The sequence below is a fragment of the Myotis davidii genome, unplaced genomic scaffold (genome assembly GCF_000327345.1).
Source record: "Myotis davidii unplaced genomic scaffold, ASM32734v1 scaffold428, whole genome shotgun sequence".
Classification (NCBI taxonomy): domain Eukaryota; kingdom Metazoa; phylum Chordata; class Mammalia; order Chiroptera; family Vespertilionidae; genus Myotis; species Myotis davidii.
Genome location: NW_006299834.1, coordinates 3,380,348 through 3,398,907, shown reverse-complemented (window position 1 = coordinate 3,398,907; position 18,560 = coordinate 3,380,348). Strand labels below are relative to the sequence as shown.

General features: G+C 54.1%; 1 protein-coding gene across 1 annotated transcript in view; it reads left to right on the top strand.

Moving 5' to 3' along the window:
* The first annotated feature begins 574 nt into the window (after positions 1-574).
* Positions 575-18,560, top strand: part of FAM83F (family with sequence similarity 83 member F) — a 31,306-nt gene continuing 13,320 nt past the window's right edge. Inside the window, exons 1-2 of the mRNA XM_006776012.2 lie at positions 575-579; positions 663-858. Coding sequence (XP_006776075.1) covers positions 575-579; positions 663-858 — 201 coding nt within the window. The remainder of the gene's footprint in view (positions 580-662; positions 859-18,560) is intronic.

The following is an 18,560-nucleotide window of genomic DNA, read 5'->3' as shown; positions in this document are numbered from 1 at the left end:
CACACTTGCCCGCCCCTCACTATCCGGTCTAGCTTCGGGGCCCCAGGCTCTCCAATGGGGAGAGGTCAGACCGGCAGCCCCAGAAGCGCCCCGGCCCAGCACGTGCTCGCGCCTCCCCGCGGGAGGCTGGGGGCGGTCGCAGCTTGTTCTGGGCCCACATGCATCCACGTCATCCGGGAACATATCAGTTCTAAGGCCCCAGAGCAGAGAACACTTCTTTGTGGATCCTGCCCGCAGTCTTGGATCTGTACCGGCAGGTGCTGCAGTGCCCATGCTCTGTGCTTGAGGACATTTAGGCCTGGTCAGCCATGTCCGTTGCCCAACGGCCACTCCTTGTATTGCTACAAGGAAATGAGGCTTGGGTGCCCCTTGGTGGCACCCTTAGATTGCCATCACCTCTTCGCCTCGGAGAATCTGCCTCTACCACATAAGGCCCTCCCATCTCTCCCCCATCCCCGCCCCCAACACTAGGACACACTCTACAATCTCCTCAATACATTTTGGCTCTTACAAAAGCTAGGAAGAGAAATGGTCTCCTAGCAGCTTTGGTCCAGCAGCTGCCCTGAGGCAAGAGATGCAGTGGGTCAGAGCCAGATCTTTCACTCTACAGCAGAGAAAAACAAAACACAATTAACAGGCCTGAAGTTTACCCACCATCAAAGCAATGGCCCCCCGGAGTCCCTGGCCTACTGGCCCGACCGCTCCGACACCGAGGTGCCCCCGCTGGACCTGGGCTGGACCAACAGCGGCTTTTACCGCGGCCTGAGCCAGGTCACGCTCTTCACGCACCCGCCCAAGGAGGAGAAGGCGCCCCACCTGAAGCAGGTGATCAGGCAGATGATCCAACAGGCCCAGAAGGTAGGCCCTGGCCCCGCCGCCTCGTGGGTGGGGACCTCACACCCAGTTCCTTGGACCAGACCCCCACCTCGGGGGCCAGCAGCCCTGCCCACCCTTGGGGCAAAGGGTCCAGGGCGCCTCCTTCACGTCCTGGGGCTGTGCTGAGGCCTCTGGAGGATGTCTGTGACCGTGCTGGCAAATTATAAAGTAATGGGCAGTTGTTGGTCATTATTACAGTGGCCAGGGCGCTGGCTTCCACCTGCCATGTGCTCTGGGTCCCCGTGAAGTTCCTATCCCCAGGCAAGACCCAGGGCTGAGGGGGGCCCTGTGGTAAAAGGGGCCACTCAGAGGTCATGGCGATACCTACGCGCTGCCCAAGGTTTTACAAGACATATCCCGGGCCACTTTCTCATTTGATCTCAAAACAACCTCCGGAAGCCGGTGGTTTGACCTCGTCATGATGCTCTCAGCCTGATGCTCTTAGCCTGCAGCAGAGTCAAGGTCGGCCTAGCCCATCAGATTCACGCTCCCAACTAGAGCTCAAGCAGCCTGGAATGAATGAGGAATGTGAGCACCTACTATGTGCCTGGCTCTGTCCTGGGCTCTTGGACAAGACAGGTCGCTGGACTCAGCAGCTCAGAAAAAGCTCCCACTTATCTCGTTTGCTATGCACAGGGGCCGAAAGGAAGGAATGCTTCCAGATGGCCTGATTAGAATTCAGGAAGGGCCGGTAGGTTGTGGGGCAGAGAGAAGATTTTAATCTTTACTCTGCCCTTGGGTAGAGTTTCCAGCTAAAATATAGGATGCCCCATTAACTTTGAATTTCAGTTGAACAACAAATACTTTTTTAGTATTAGTATGCCCCACATATTGCATGGGGCATACCGGTATTAAAAAGTTAATCGTTATTTATCTGAAATTCAAAGTTAATGGGGCATCCTGTTTTTTATCTGCTCGGTCTGGCTCCCCTCCACAGAGATCTGCCTAGAAACACCAGCAGCCTTCGGTGTCCAGTTCAGAATATACAACAGGAGTGGCTGGGGTTCCCTCTTCTAATTCAACTCAATGAATGTGGTTGAAGTTCAGTTACCTCTGCAGGCTGAATGGCCTGGGGAGGGAAGACTAACCTGGAAAGACCAGTGGGGGTTGTCGGGGGGCGGGGCGGAAGCACCTCTTCCAGGAAGGGGTGGTGATGCAGGTAGTTGGCTAGATTGGCCACCAGAAGGAAGTTAACAGTTAACTTGTTCTGTCCATACTTCCCCCCTCCCTTTTCTACGTAATTCTTCTTTGTCTGCCTGAGCTGTCTTTGTATGTTGCATTCTGCACAAGACAAAGGCAAGTTTGAACAGCGGAGAAAGGACGAGGTGACTGTTTTGCGGCAGGCTGCAGGTGGGGTCAAGTCTTGTCATACTAACACGCCTCGATGTATTGGCACTCAGTATGTGCCAGCCACGGTGAAAATGACTTGCCTGCAGTTTCTCTTGTGCTTTTCACGACAGCAAGGGGGGACTGGGTATTTTCCTTATTTTTGGATTCAGAACAGTTAAGTTCCTTGCTGAAGGTCACCTAGCTAGTAAGGGGTTGAGCCAGGTTCTAAATGCCAGAGTCCTTGCTCTCAACCACTGCGATACCCTGCTCTGCTGCCTGATGCTGGTGCAGCAGGATTAAGCCAAGGAGCTTGAGTGGAGTTAGCCTGGTCACAACCTGGTTGCAGGTGGTATACCACTGTTACAAGGAGAGATGAGCAGGGCCCCTGCCCACTGGGGCTTCTTGTCTCTTGCGTCGTGGAGTGTTCCTAACGCTTTAAATATTTAACAACAGAAAGTTTAACCATTGTAAACTGTTCCAGTATTACACTCGGTACATATTTAACAGTAGTTGTTTCCTGGGTGCATAGTGTCAGCTGCTGGCCACGGGAGGATATAATCTGTGGCCTTTGCCTTCCAAGAGTTAACGCAAAGGCAGGGGGAAGTGCTCAAAGCAAGAGTTTTTGAGGCTGGCTGTGCTTAATCTTCGAGGGCTTCCTGAGGGAGGTGACTTGCTGAGTTAAACAGGGAGAGAGGAGAAACTGGAATGGATAGTGTCTCCATAAGACACTGAGGAGAAGGAGGGAGAGATTTTTGCTTCAAAACAGCAAGCAGCTTTGATTGGCAGAAGGAGGAGCTGTCCTGGTGGGAGCTGAGTATTGTGTGAGGCCTGGTGTGGGGGTCCTAAAACTGGGTGCAAAGCGGGTGACCACCCCCTAGGAGAAGCAGCTTCTGCCCCTGTCTGTACCCGCTCAACTCCCAGGCCCTCTGGGCCCCACTCTTCATCACTGCTGCTCACATCGGTACAGAGCCTTCTTCTCAAAGACCCTGTGAAGCAGGTAGGGCAGAGGGGTAGACTCTGTTTCACAGGGGAGGAAACTGAGGCACAGAGCTTGCCCAAAGGTCACATGGCTGGTGATAGAAAGACACTGAGCCCTGGCTTCTGCTCTAACAGCTACCCCTCTGACCAGTGTCAGCCGCCACCCATTCCTCAACTCATCCAACTGGCAAGGAACCCTCCGTGGCCGTGACTAGATCCTTCCTCCTGCCTGTCACCCCGAGGGAGGGAGTTTCTTTGTCTGGCTGCTGGGAGGCCAGGTGGGGCAGACTGTGAGATGCTGTAAGTGCAGAGACTGGGGAGTCGGGGAAAGAGAGGTGCAGGACATAGGTGTCCAACTGTGTGCCAGAGTTTTGTCTTTTATCTCACTTAATCCTCAGAATAATCTCATGAGGTTATTCCTGAGTGATAACCAGAAACTAGGGCTCTGTGGCAACGACTTACCCACAGCTGCAGACCAGTGAGGCCTCCCAACCTGGGCCTCAGGAATGCAGAAAAGGACCCTAAAGGAGACGCTTTGAAAATATGATAGGGGTGGGGGTGGCGGGGGGGGGGGGGCGGTTGGAGAGGAGGGGCAGAGGGGTGTGGCCAGTGAGGGAACAGCCCAGCAGGTATGGAGGTGGGACCACATGGAACGGGAGGAGGTCTTGGAGGTCGCTGTCTTATCTGCTCTCCTGGCCTCTGCAAATGTCAGGAGGCCCTCCCGGTTGCACTGGGCAGCCAACGTTCAAACATGCGGCCATGTTTACTTGTGGGGTGGGGTTTTTATCATGTTCTTTCCCCCTGGAGTTGTCTGTGTATTTTAGTGTCACTGAATGGTGTCTTTTGTCTGCTTAAACTGCAGGCGGAAAGCATGCCTTCAGGGACCCAGAAACGAGTCCCTGGTGTGTCCCTGGCTGGCAGAGATGACCAGGGAGGTTGCTGCTTCTTGGGCTGCTAAGATCATTGTCATTGCCAGGGGGCGGACTTAAAGCAGGACCAGTATAGCCTGGGAAAGTCTTGGTTCTTACATGGGCAGTGAGAGGCTCCAACAACTCTAATTGGGATGGACTTTCGACTCTGAAGGGTAACGCACCCCTTTGGTCACTGCACAGATATATAAATATAAATTTTAATCCTCACCTGAGGATATTTTTCCATTGATTCTTAGAGAGAGGGGAGGGGGGAACAGAGAGAAACATTGATGTGAGAGAGACATATTGATTGGTTGCCTCCCACACGTGCCCGAGACAGGGGCTGGGGATCGAGCCTGCAACTGAGGCACGTGCCCTGGACTGGAATGGTGACCCTTCAGTCCTCGGGTCAACACTCTCTCCAGTAAACCAAACCAGCTAGGGCTGGACAGATACTTTGCGGTCTACTGTGTGCTAAGCACGTTAGTAGAAAACAGACATATTAAACACTCTTAAGTAGCCTACTGGTCTACTAAACGATCATTATAATACAGTGTGATGAGCGCTTGACGAGAGGGTGTGGCAGGAGGGCCGCTCACCCAGCCCCTGAATCGGGTTAGGGCAGGACCTTTGATGCTGCGACCTGTCCACAGCATGTCTGCACGCAGCAGGAAAGGTGAGATTGCACCAAGCCATGCACCCCTCTTTGTGCCCAGGCTCCCTGCTGACCCGCTGACCAGCAGCTCCCATGTGTGAGGCTGCCGGGCAGGTTTAGAGAGTATTGGTTACCTGTGCCTCACCTCTGCATTCCTGGGTCCCATTTCCTCTGAGCCTCAATTCCCTTGTAAGGCCGAGTGCTGTCTTCACTCACAGAGGAGGCCTCCGAGGTCCAGAAGGGTGGAACGCCTTACCTTCAGACCAATAGCAAGATTACCCAGCTTCCCTGAGTCCCTGGTCAGGATGGCCAATAGCCCTGCAAAGATTATAAGCATAACCAGGAGGGGAGGCTGCTGGACGAGGCAGCTTTCATGAACCAGCAGACAGCGGGGCGAGGGTAGCCAGGCCCGGCCCTACCTCACCTCTGCCTGTTGAAGGGTTTGTTCCCTTTCCCTTGGGGCCCGGGGCAGATGGCACCTCTTCCTTGGCACTTTATCGGATCTACAATCCAAAAGGGATCTTGTTGTTGTTCTCAGATGAGGCTCCCTGTTTGTGCCGCCCGTGTGCCTGGCGCACAGCTCGCTTCAGGACAACCCCTTTCATCCCTGTGGGCTGGGAGCTTTGGAAGAGCCGAGTCGCCACCTTGTCCCTCACACCATCACCCAGAAGGGCCTGATTGGCTCAGCCCAAAGAGCCCCAGGCCGTTGGGGAAGACTCCCCACAAATTCCCTGGCAGGGCCCACGGGAAGCCAATGATTTGTTTAAATGATTAGAAACTGTCTCCTATTGGCCACTGTCCCTCTCCGTCCCTCTAGAGAAGCAAGTGTCTGGAGCAGTCCCCTTTTGAACTGCACATCACCCAGGGGACCCCTTTAATCCCCAGCGTGACAAGCTATCTGGCACCAGAGAGAGTGCTCTACATTGGGGAGTGGGGGACAAAGCGGGGTCAGAAGGATTTGGGGAAAGGCCCCAGGCAGGGGGCATGCTGGCCAGGTTAGCACCCTTGTTAGAGATCTGGGCAGCTGATAGGATGAGTGAACAGCTGGGTACACATGCCCAGGGGCATGGCAAAGTCTTGGAGTCAGCAGGTCACGCTGGGAGACAGCTTTGCAGGTGGCAGCCTTTGCCACTGGGTCGAGCCCACTGCTTTCCCCCGTCAGCCTTTTCTCACTCAGTACATCCAACAGGTAGTACCAAGCGCCTTCTCTGTGCGGGCCCCATGTTGGGCATTGGATAGAAACATGAATCGGATGTAAAAATAACCAAGAAAAAAAAAGCTTACGTAGAGAATTTTTTCAGTGTTGCCGACTTGTGAAATCTGAGTTTGATAATACATTCATTAGCCACCTCACCACCGTGTTTGCGAGCTGGTTCCTATTCTAGACTTGCTCTCAGCACCTCTCTCCCTCCCTCCTTTCCTGATCTCTTCCCCTTCCATCTCACAGGGACAGTTGACTCTCTCTAGAGCTTCTGAGTTGCCTTTTGAAGCCCGTGGCCTGCGGGTCCAACACACGGACTGTCCCCTCTCCTCTGCCTAACCCTTCTTCCCGCCACAAGTGACCATTCCACACGGGCCTAACCCTTCTTCCCGCCACAAGTGACCATTCCACAAGGGCTTTGTTTTGGACAGTTGCAGGGTTCTGGTCCCACGGAGGCTGGTGATGGTGGTACAGCTGCAGCTCCAGGGACCCAGCACTTCAGAGCCCTTGCGGAACCTTGCCCCGGCCTGTCCCGGCCTCCCTGCCAAGGCCCGGGGGCTTGGCTGCTAGAGACGCCTTTGTGCTCAGCCACTGATCCCAGGCGCTGCGGTTTCTGAGCAAAGGACACCCAGCTTCACCTCAGGGACAGAGGGCAGGCTCCGAGGTTGGAAGGCCCTGGTTTTGTCCGGATCTGCCCACTGACTGTGTTCCGTTGGGTAAATCACTTCCCTCTCTGGGGCTCCTGGCCTGCAGAATGGGAGGATAACACCCGGATTCCTGGATGGTTTTGAAAAACGACAGAGGATGTGTGTGTGAAAGACACGGACGTGGACAGTAACTGCGCCTTCTCTGTCTTTTCTGGGAGCAGGGAGGGAAGGGCAGTGGAATTTCCTCCCAGACAGTAGGGGTGTCCAGCCAGGAGGTTAGATGGTTGCGGCAGGTGTGTTTCCTGTTTCCTGTGAGTGAAAGAGGAGCGGTGGCCTGCCCATGACCTCCTCTCTCCCCTCCCTGAATTTATCTGTTGGCGTTGATTTAGTGGTGGCGGTTTGTCAGGGCGGCTGTCTGTCTGCCTGGTTCTGCTATCTGCGAGGCTGTGGCATCTGAATCCTCAGCCAAGGATCTGCTCTGGGATGCCCTGTGCCAAGACAAGACAGAAGGCACCCACGCTCCCTATTTCCTAAACTGGGGAGGCCCGAGGGTGTTCCCCTGGCACCATCACCCAGAAAGGCCTGACTCGTCACATAGGCTCAGCCTGAAGAGCCCCAGGGCAGTCTGGGAGGACTCCCCACAACTGGAGTTTTCCAGGGAAGGTGATGGGCCTGTAGGGACAGGCCGTTCTCTGTCTGGAGGAGAGGGAACGCGAGGCTTGATTCTTGTGAAATCTACCACTTTGGGGCCGTGAAAATGAGGGTGGGTGTTCCCCAAGGAGTGCAAAAGTAGGAGATGGGGCCTTGGTAAGCCGGCACCTTCATCATGACCTCTCTTGACACAGAGCCGGGTCTGCTGGGCAGCGGTCTCAGGAGGCCAGGCCACTGCAGGGGGAGGAGGACACAGTTGGGACAAGGATGTCCTTGTCCTTGCTCTGGCTGTCTCTTTCCTCACCCACTAGGTGACCTTGGGCAAATCATTTGACCTTGCTGGGCCTCCATCTCTGCATCTGGAAAGCGGGGATGCTTTTTGCCTTCTGGTTTACCAGACTGCTCTGCGATGCCAGTGCAAGACTATGAGACAGTACTTTGGAAAAGATGAGTAATGGTTGCAGATCAAAGGGATTTCTATTAAGAGGGACTAACATTATTGAAAGATGGGTGCTTCACATGTGATTTCTGTTGATTAATTCAATCCTTGCAAGAGATGTGGTATTTTCCCGGAGGCTTAGGGAAAGCACAAGGTCATAGCACTCGTAAGAGGCCGGCTGGGCTCCTCGCAGGCCTGAAGTCAAGGCTCTGTCCTTCTGCTACAAACGCAGTCACTGTTGGGGGCTGCCCCCTGGGGCCACCTCTTCCCTCTAAAACTTCCAGAAACAAAATAGATCAGCCTGGCCCTGAAAAGCACACCTGTTTGTCTGGAGACGGACAAGTACAAGGTTGCTAGCTGCTCTGACGTGTGTAGTGGGGGAGAGGCAGGGGACACAAGGCAGGTGTCCCCGGGAAGCCTCCAGGGGCCTGTTGTCCTCTTAACGGCCACTTTCTGGCCCAAGCGTCTGTGTCCTCAATGACAAACTGAGACCTTGATGGATTCCCAGCCAGACACCTCCACGTTGCCGCCCCGAGGATGCTGCCTCACCTTGGCGGCCAGGTCCACCTTCCTGTTCTCAGATGTACAAGGCAGAGCCTGTTGTGGGGCAAGCTTCCCCTGGGGGCGGAGGGAGCCGGCAGAGAACCAGCAAGGCCGGGGTGGGTCCTGGCACTGTCCGGCGCTCCCCCGCCCACAGGCTGAGTCACTGGGGGATCCCTGCTCTTCCCCCTCCAGCACCTCACCACCCCAGGGCCATGAACAGTCAGCTTAGCTGCCTTCCCGAGAGTTCTCTCTCCCCTTCTCTGAATCTGTGGAGTCTGTGGTCTTGCCGAGGGTCCCAGAATCATAGGCCTGGAAAAGGGTGTTTCTAATTATTAGTCTCTCTGGCCCGAGTTTCCCGTCTTCTGGAAACTCCTGGAAACTCCTCCTGGCGTCGCTGGGCGGGTGGTCATCATTCTGTTGTTGGGCCCTCGCAGGACTGGCTGGGCACGTGGGAGGCTCCGCATGAATGTCCTTTTGTTCTTCTTAGCAGTGAGTCAGCGGATGGCTGGGGTGGGGGTGGGCACCTTTAGGCGGATTTTGAGGACAGACTCAGTGTCCTTAACTCCCCTCCCAGGAGGGTTCCCGGATGCTGGAGAGTCCCCGCGTTCACTAGTTCACTCAACCTGTTTTCTTCTGAGGACCTAGTATGTGCCAGGTTTCAGAAATATACAGATGAATAAAAAGTGGGCCCTACTCTTCATTCTCATGGGGGAGATAAAAAGAAGATAACTGGCAGCACAGGGAGGCGGGTTAATAGCTGCTACTTACTGAGCAATTAAACGAAATGCCCGACATGTGCCAGCCCTGAAGAATAGGTATCATTAAATTTTCACAAAAATCCAGCAACTTTCCATTTTACGGATGAGGAAAGTGAGGGTCAGAGAGGATAAGGCCATTCTGCTAGTGGAACTGAGTGGGAACCGAGTTGAATCTGATTCACACCAACCTCCGGGGAGCACAGGCCCCCAGGAATGCACAGCCGGAGCAGCCAGTTTGGACGGACAGAGCCGGCAGGGGCGGGAGTGTGCGAGAATGGAGGCCTGGGAACACATGGATTCACACTGTTCCCCTCACTCCAGCACCTTCGTTTTTGTTTTCTTTTTTGTTAAATCTCACCTAAGGATATTTTTTCCAAGGGAGGAAAGAGGGGAGGAGGGAAAGACAGAGGGAGAGAGATACACATCGATTAGTTGCCTCCCACATGCGCCCCAACCGGGGTCGGGGATTGAAGCTGCAACCCAGACACGTGTCCTTGACCGGGAATCGAACGCGAGACCCCTTGGTGCTCGGGCCAACAGTCTGACCACGTAGCCACCAGCCAGGGCTCCGACACCTTCTTGGCCACCTTCCCCAACTGAATTTCTCCCTGTGCCCTCCACCTGCCTCTGGGGAGCCCTCCCAGGTGGCATCACCTGACAGTGACCACAGAGTTATCCTTGCTGCTGCCCAGAACCTCCCAGGAGAAGTGCCAGCTCCGGTCGCCTCGCTCTGATGGATCAATCAGGAAGCTCCCCGCAGGCCCTCCCTGAGTCCCGCCTTGCTCTGCCCGTGCGCTATACAGCACTCAGAGCTCCGGGACAGAGCCAGCCCAGCAGCTGAGCCTAAGGATGGTCTGTGTATCTTCATTGGATTTTTTTTTTAGCAGCTGATTTATCTTCCTAATTATGTTTAGCTTTAAGCTAATGTTAAAATGAGCTTGCATTAGATAATTTTCACTAATTAACACCAACTTAGTGCAGGGGAAGTCGTCCCAGAAGCGAGCCGTGGGGCAGGGAAAAGCTGGCCTAGGATCTTAAGAAGAATTGCCACGCTCACTCCCCGGTGAATCACATATGGTTCTTCACGGCTGAATTAGTTGCCCTGCTCACGTGGGTACAGTCTGTTCTCTCTCTCTCTCTGGAGAGCCAGCCTGTATGCCTCCTTCAGCAGCCAGGTTTAGGGTACGGGTGGGAAGAGTGACGGCCTCCTAGGGTCAGATCAGCAGGGAATGAGCGTCAGTAGTGCCCAGCAGGGAGGCGTGACCCGCGCGCAGGGCTGGGAACAGAGCCCTGCACGGAGGCTACATGCCAAGGTCTGGGAGAGGAAGCGGCCTGGCTGGGCAGAATTGGGCTCCAGCGGCTGCCAGTGCAGCAAGGGAGCCTGGTGTTTAATGATGTCTCATTAGTGAGCCTGAAACTGTGTAACATGGCGACAGACAGCTGGGACGCCGCAGCTGACAAAGCACGGATGCCCCGCTGGTGGGATGGGGGCAGCCTGGCCTCCAAACAGAAGAGGGCCCGTTGGTCTTGGCCCCACCCTCTGGATGGGCAGAGGACCCTTCTGCAGAGGGGGTCTGTGTGGGGCAGTTATTGCCAGTCAGGCCTGTGCAGGCAGGAAGGACGTGCACCCCTCCGCCAAGTGCTCAGACCCTGGCCTGAGCAGACCAGCATCCTGGGGAGGGCACACACTGGGGGGGCCAGGGACAGAGCAGGGTCCTGGGACAGCCTCGGGGAAGAGTGTAACAGGGAAAGGGCATCCTGTTGCCACAGGGATAGGATGATGACAGCAAGAGTTGGGTCATGAGGGCAGAGCCTGCTGGGCTTGTTTGAAGAACTTAGAGCAGCGGTTCTCAACCTGTGGGTCGGGATCCCTTTGGCGGTCGAACGACCCTTTCACAGGAGTCGCCTAAGACCATCCTGCATATCAGATATTTACATGATGATTCATAACAGTAGCAACATGACAGTTATGAAGTAGCAACGAAAATAATTTTATGGTTGGGTCACAACATGAGGAGCTGTATTTAAAGGGCTAGAAGGTTGAGAACCACTGATTTAAAGTGTTGATTGTCAGGGGGAGGGGAGTGGGTTGGACATGCACAGAGGGTCTCCAGCCATGCTGAGGGCTTGATTCTGTGGGCAGTTGGGGGCCAGAGTGTTTGAGCAAGGGAACAACAGGTCTAGGGCTGTGTTGTTGGATCCACCTGCCCAGAGGAAAGATGATCAGGACTGTGAAACTAGTACCTCCATCAAGCTGACCCCGCACACCTACTGTGTGCCGGGCACTGCAGGGAAGAAGGGCAGAGCCCGGCCAAGGCGCAGGCATCAGACCAGATCCTGACTAGGCGTCACAGCGTTTCTTTGCATCCTCAACAGAACCATGAGGCAGCCTCACTATTCAGGTGGAATCCAGAGAGATTCGGTAGCGCCCACAATCCTGCCATATGCCCTTGGACTGTGGAGATTTGCCCCCTCCAGAGTCGCTGTCCCCACTGCCGTATGCCCTTGGACTGTGGAGATTTGCCCCCTCCTGGTGCAGACACTGGTGATGCTTCAAATAGGGCCTGCTGCAGCCTGATGACCAAAGAAAGTCTCTGGGTGTACCCCGGGCCCGGCCCCCATGCCCAGGAGGTGAATTGTTCCGTCCCCCAGCCCTGCTCTGTGCCAGGGTCCCGGAGCCACCCCAGGCCATCTCTGCTCTGCTATAGGTTTCTTAGCAGGAGCTCCGACTGCTCAGGGTGCGGGAATAGCCGCCCAGCCTTGCTCCACCATCAGCTCACCATACAGACTTCTCCCCTCAATTAGCGCAAGCTTGACCTTTCTGGGAGTGTAGTGTGACCCAGGCTTTAATCAGCACCCCAGGCTGGGCCTGCTGAGCGCGGTATTGAGCAAAAGGAAAACATCTCCACCTTGATGTCTGCATGGGGCAGAGCTCTGAGCTCTGCCCGTGGTTCCCCTCTCACACCGCCTCCCCCCAGCTCTGCGCCCCCACACTGGCTGCTTCCTTCCCCTGCCGCCCCCCCCCCTCCTCTGAAGGGACGGCCTTTGTGCTGTTCTGGTTCCCTCTCTGAGGAGAGAGGAGGCCTTGGCATTTGCCCACTGCTCCTCACCGGCCCCGCACCGTGCTCCTTGTGCCTCCCGCACATCTCACTCAGAACTCGGTGAAGGTGTCACCTCCCCGTTTTAAAATGAAGAAACTGCCCTAACTGGTTTGGCTCAGTGGATAGAGCGTTGGCCTGTGGACTGAAGGGTCCCAGGTTCGATTCCGGTCAAGGGCATGTACCTTGGTTGCGGGCACATCCCCAGTGGAGTGTGTGCAGGAGGCAGCTGGTCGATGTTTCTCGCTCATCGATGTTTCTGGCTCTCTATCCCTCTCCCTTCCTCTCTGTAAAACATCAATAAAAATATATTTAAAATAAAATGAAGAAACTGAGGCTTAGATTAAGTGACTCGCTCCGGGCCACACCAGCAGGAAGATCTCCTGCTGCCAGAGGGTATATTCTCTTCCAAACACCAGTGGTTCAGTAACGTGTCACCAGCCAGAGAGTGAGACCTCGGTTTTTGTCTTCTTGAAGGAAAAAATTCAATCAAGAGATCAAGTGCAGCAAAGCCAGCATGAGTGTATTGGCTGCAGCAAAAGCGAAACAAGGAAGGGCTCAGACAGGAGAAGCCGCAGGAGGGCCCAGGCTGGGCCGCTCACTGGGAATTGAGAGAAAAGGGGCCTTGGAGACCAGTCCAGGGGGTTAGCCCGGTACAAGCTGCTGCTGCCCATTCATTGCTCCCCTGGTTGTAAGTTTTGTGGGGTCCCTCCGCGCCTGGGAGATGCACAAGTGTGGGGGAAGGAGAGGGGACAGGGGAAGGTGCTCCCCAGAGCGCCTTTTTTCTTTTTCTCAGGGTTTTTTCTCTCTCTTGCAGGCGGGAATCTTAGGGGAGCTCTCAGGGGAGGGGCTCTGTAGAATATGCATCAGTTCTCCAGGCGTGCTCCTTCAGGGTCCTGGTCTCACTGATTGGTTGGCACCTGGGGTTGTTAGTGCAGCTGGTCCTGAGGCCGCCACGGGGTTGCTTGCCTGGTTTTGCTGCTTTCCTGGGCCTGGAGCTGAAATACAACTGAAGCCTGGATGTTATCTTTGGGGAGGAAAGGCCTGGGCGTCTAACTGCATGACCAGTGATATGAAAGGTCAGGGGGTCGAAGCCACGTGACCAGTGATAAGCTAGGGGAGGAAAGGTTGCCCCCGGGGGCAAGGTTTTGGTTTTCCTAGTGTTGCTCGTTGCTAGGCACTCAGGGCTTCCCGCCCTGCTGACCTCCTGTATCTGGCCCATCGTCCTTGCTCTGCTCTCGTCGGTCTAACTGCCTTGCACAAAATCCGGTCCATCCACCACCTGCATTCAGAGCCCCCGAGGGGATGGTGCTATCAACGTGCACTTTCTCGGGCCTGCAGAATCCGAACCCCCGAGCAGAGGCCCGGTCCGCACACTCGGCAGGCACACCCCCTCCAGGCCCAGGGGAGTCTTTCCACGCTGACCTCTAAGTATATCTGTAGCCCCTGATCCCTCTTTGGGGAGCTCAGAGAAGAGCATTCCACAGTTGGAGAGGCTGCCCGGCCAGCCCAGCACTGCCCTCCATGGGAACAGGAAGGACTGCTCTCTGGTCCCAGACAAACTGACTCCCCTGGGCTGCCAGGCAGATGGCTGTTCTGGGTGGGTGGAGCGTGACCAGCTTGCCCAGGTGCTGCCCTCCCGACCCGACCCGACCCGAGGGACCGCAGGGTTGAGGGTGTGGAGTTAGCACCCTTCACCTGTAGCAAGTGAGTTAATGGGCCTTCGTAACTGCAGAGCTTCTTCCTGGGGCGTCCGGACATCCTCTCATCTGAACCTCCCAGCAGGCATGGGAAGTAAGCAGGGTGAGCATGGGGGGGAGGGGTGTCAAAGTCCGGCCCAGGCTCACATGAGTCATCAGAGGGGAGGCAGGGACATGCCTGTAGGCTCCCTTTCTATCCTCCCTAGGAAGAAGCGACCATGCCAGCACACCCTGCAATGAGCAGGCTTGACCTATGACCTCTTGCTTTTTCCCACCACAGATCTGAGAAAGGGCTGGGTCTTTGCCGGAACAGCTACCACACCCACCCCAGTACCTACAGCTCTGCATCTGCAGAACTGGGCAAACCAGTGAGGGAGAGGGTGGTAGAGTCCAGTTCTACCAGTGCATCTTGGTTTTGTCTGACCAGAGGTGGCCTGGGGTCCTAGCCAGAGTGGGCCTGTCCCCAGAGCCTGCCGTGACCACCTCGTCTGGGGGTGATAGCTCAGGACTAGTGCCGGACCCCTAGCTTTAGTCCTACTGCCAAGACCCAGATGGACAAGTTAACCTCCAGGCTAGGCTCCAGCTAAGTTTCCTCCTAGCTTGGAGGAAATGTCCTTCTGGAATGTTCTTGAGTGCAGGGGCCAAGTGCAGAGGGGCAGCCTGTGCCCTTCAGGTGGGCACAGCCAGGGGGCTGTGTGGGGCTGCCATGCAGCCCATGCTCCACAGACCGGCTTGCACCCATCACAGAGAGGACAGCATCCTTTGGAAATCTGCACAAAGGTGTTTGCTCCGTGTGCTCGTGGCTACCCTGCCCCCTGGCCTCATGTCCTTGGTGTGGACTTCTACTCCGTGGTTAAGTACTGTCCTCACTCATGGGCTGGCTTCTCCTTCAACACCTTCGGTGGATGGGGCAGAGCAGAGAGACCAGGTCTCAGAGCTGTACCCTTGAGGCAGACCTGAGCTCTGCCTTCCAGCAAGACAGTCCAACCGGGAATTTTGCTCAGCGTTCTTTTTTCTCTCCACCCCAGTGCCCTGTCATTATAAAGAGATAAATACAAAGCTACACCCACCCCCCACAAATAAAACAATGCACATGAAACAACCTCCATTTAGACATTCATTCCACAAACATGGAGAACTGACTTGGTGTTGAGATAGCCCCTGAGGGTAAAGATTCTGAGAGAAATCATGATCCCGGCCATCCAGCAGCCCACAGCCAGAAAGGGACAGAGCCATTCGGCAGAGGTGACAATAAAATGTCAAGGAACTCTGTTATTTGCCTGCCGTGCAGTGTGGGCAGGATGCAGGGAGTCGTGAACACTGTTGAGTGGGGAGAAGTTCAGGACGTTCTTGGCTGAGTCTTGAGAGATGCGTGGATGTTTCACAGGGGTGTGGACGGGGTAGGAACAAGGCCCTGAACTGCCTGATGTGTGTAGTGATTCTCAGGTGGAGGGGGTGAGATGCTGTGATTTTGCCCCCAGAAAACCTTTATTCACGTCTACAGACATTTTTTTTTTGGTTGTCACCACTCGGGATGCTACTGGCATGCTCCTAAATAAACATCCTGCAATGCACAGAACAGCCCCAACAGGAGGCCCCAAGAGGTCAATATTGCTGTGTTAGGGTAACTGTAGGTCATTCTGCACCGCTGAAGACAAGGGCAGAGGTGAATTGGCACGATGAAGCGGGGGGTTGGGGGGGTTGGGGTGGGTGACGGGAGCAGGGGGACTTTCAAATGCCAAGTTAAGGGTTTGGACCGCTCTTGATTTGAGAGGATCACTGCTACGAAGAATGACTTGGAGCGCAGAGGTGGAGTAGGAAGGGGTTACTAGTGAGGAAGCTATTCCAGAGGTTCAGTAGGAAACGAGGGGCCTGAGCTAGGGCAGCAGCCCAGGCGGAACAGAAAGGGGTTGACCCGGAGAAGCTGCTGGAGCGGGTGGGACCTGCTAGACCCGATGAGGGGTTGGATTTGGTCACTGGGGAGAAGGAAGAGGCCAGTGGAGGTGGGTAACGGACAGGATGTTGATTTTGGAGATGCGGGGGCAGGAGGCGGTGGAGGCTGGTGAACAGGCTCAGAGGTCTAGTCTGGGTCATCCAATAAATACGCCAGCTGTGCCCGTCGCTAGCTGTCTTGAGCCAAGGAGAGCATGGGGGAAGGCGGAGTCCTTCTCCTTATTATCTGATGGTAATTAAGGAGTGGAGAAAGAGAGCCCAAAAAGCTGGCAGTTTAATTAATGGTGAGTGACAGGTAGAGGGGAATTCTGAGGCTCCCTGGGCCCCCCTCCCTCCCCTCCTCCCTGCAGCAGGATATCAAAGCAGGAGATGTGAGGCTAAGCAAACACCCGGCCAGAAGTATCACAGCATCAGAGCCTCCTTGCCAGCGCCTGCAACAGCTTCTAAAGGCTCCTGCCACCCGGAATTAACCTCTCTCCTCCGCCGGGGCCACACATCCTGGTACCCAGCTAAAGGACACCTAGCCTGCCCAGAGGAGGGGTGGCTGCTCTCTCCCGATGAAATCTGTCTCCCCTGGTTCTGAGCGCATGATGTCCTTCTTTTGAAACCCGATTCTGCACTGACACCAGGAGTCTTGAAGTCCAGTTTGGTGCAGAGGGTCACGTGTCACATTAAACACCGAGCACAGGGAGCCGGGCACTGGTTTTCCTGGGGCTGGTGCTGTGGAGCTAGATGCCAGGGCGGTCCTGGGAGACCAAAGCGGAGGGCAATTATCACTTCTCCACAACGAGATTGCGGGAGTCGGCGAGAGTCAGCGAGCAATTGATTTTTTTCCTACTACAGATATTTCACTGTGTAATTGGTAGTGACACAGGCGGCTGGCTCACACCAGGGTGCCACAGACCCAGCCCGAAAATAGGGCCCTCGGATTCTCTCTCCCTCCAATTGGTGATCCTGTCCCATCACAGCCTTCGCAGGCGGGGGCAGGGCAGCGGGCTCCGTGCCTGCTCTTTCCATCACAAAACAAAAGAAGCCGCAGTGTGAATCCAGAAGCGCCTCCCTCGGCCAGTCAAGCAATGTCCAGCCATAGATTGAGCGTGGACTTTAAGCTGCACACTGTGGAGAGCTTGGAAATGAGCAGCTGGCGGACTCTGGCCTCAGACAGCGCTGGGGAGATAAGACATCAGGACCCTCCAAGACGGTGGGAGGCCGTGTTTGACGGAAGGAGGCCGGAAGCGTCATGTTAAAACCCTCTGTACTTAAGCCCAACCCCACCGCCACACCTACCCCGGACTGTTCCCGGTCAGCTGTTGGTTCCGGGTCGCAAACACAGCGCTGATTGTGAGCTGCAGTTCGTGGTCCACGGCCATCATCTGTCCATGGAGGACCCCTCCCTCTTCCTTTACTTTCTCCTTCCCTAGGCAGCCACCCTTAAGCATATGTCCTTGGTCACGTCTGTATCCTTGAAAAACACACTGTGTTATTTTATTTACGCTGCTATTAGGCTATAGATCTCATCCTCCAGCATTTTAAATCAGACTCTCTGTTTTAAAGGTAACTATTCAAGTTCTGTGTGCAGAACTAGTTCATTGCTCTGTCCGCTGCGCTGCTGTGTCCATTCTTGACGTTGTCCATATCTGTTCTCCTAGAAATTCACATCTCAGTTGTTGCCAACTCTTTGCTATCCTAGAGAAAGCTGCAGTGAGTGTCCTTGTCCCTGTCCCCTTATAGGCCTGTGCAAAGATCCAGGAGTTTTTTTTCCTTGCCAATTAGCAGAGGTCCTGGCCCTAGATGGGTAGCTCACTTGGTTAGAGCGTCTTTCATATATGCCAAGGTTGAGAGTTCAATCCTGGGTCAAGGCATATACAAGAATCAACCAATGGATATATAAATAAATGTACAACAAATTGATCTCTCTCACTCTCTCTCTCTCTCTCTTCCTCTCCCTCTCCCTTTCCCTTCCTCTCTCTCTCTAAAAAAAAATAATTAATTAAAAAATTTGCAGGGATCCCTTGTTTATTATTAATTCCTTTTGATCATAGATATGGCAGATATCTTCTCCCTGTCACCCTTCAGTTACCTTTGTCTATGGCATCTTTCTTTGAACAAAAAAATTCCTAATTTGTGGAGCACGTCTTTTAAAATTTTTATTTGCCTTATGATTTGTACTTTTGGACTCTTAAGCAATCCTTAGTTTTATCTTTCACATTCAGGTATTTAGCCTACCTGAAATTCACCTTTATATATAGTGTGAGGTAGGGATCCACTTATTTTTCTCTATACAGTAAGCCAATTTCCCCAATAGCATCTACTAAACAGCATCCTTTCTCCACTGAGTTGTGATTCTACCTCTATCAGACTTAAATTTTTATGCAGGTTTATAGGTACACATATGTTTCTGGTCTCTCCATTATATTCCATCAGTCTATTTGTTAGTTCCTTCCTACTTCAGTACCACAGTTCTTATTACTATAGCGCTGTAGTATATCTTACTATCTGGTAGGACAAGTGTTCCCTTTTAGCTTTTCTTTTTCAAAACTGACCTAGCTATTACGGATCTTTATTATTTCTCACATCTTAGAAGTATTTGGGTTCCTCAAAAAATATACTGAACTTTTATTGGATTTATTGGACTTTATTAACCCTTTGTAGCCATAAGTGTCTATAGACGCAAGCGGTGGACCTTCCCCACACCCCACGCGCATCTATAGCTGCAAACCTCCCATATCAACTCTGGCTGCCCAGTTTTAAAATCAGACTTGTTAGTGATATCTCTGGGTTTGTAAGGAAAATTATGGTAACTTAAATTCATAAATATTCC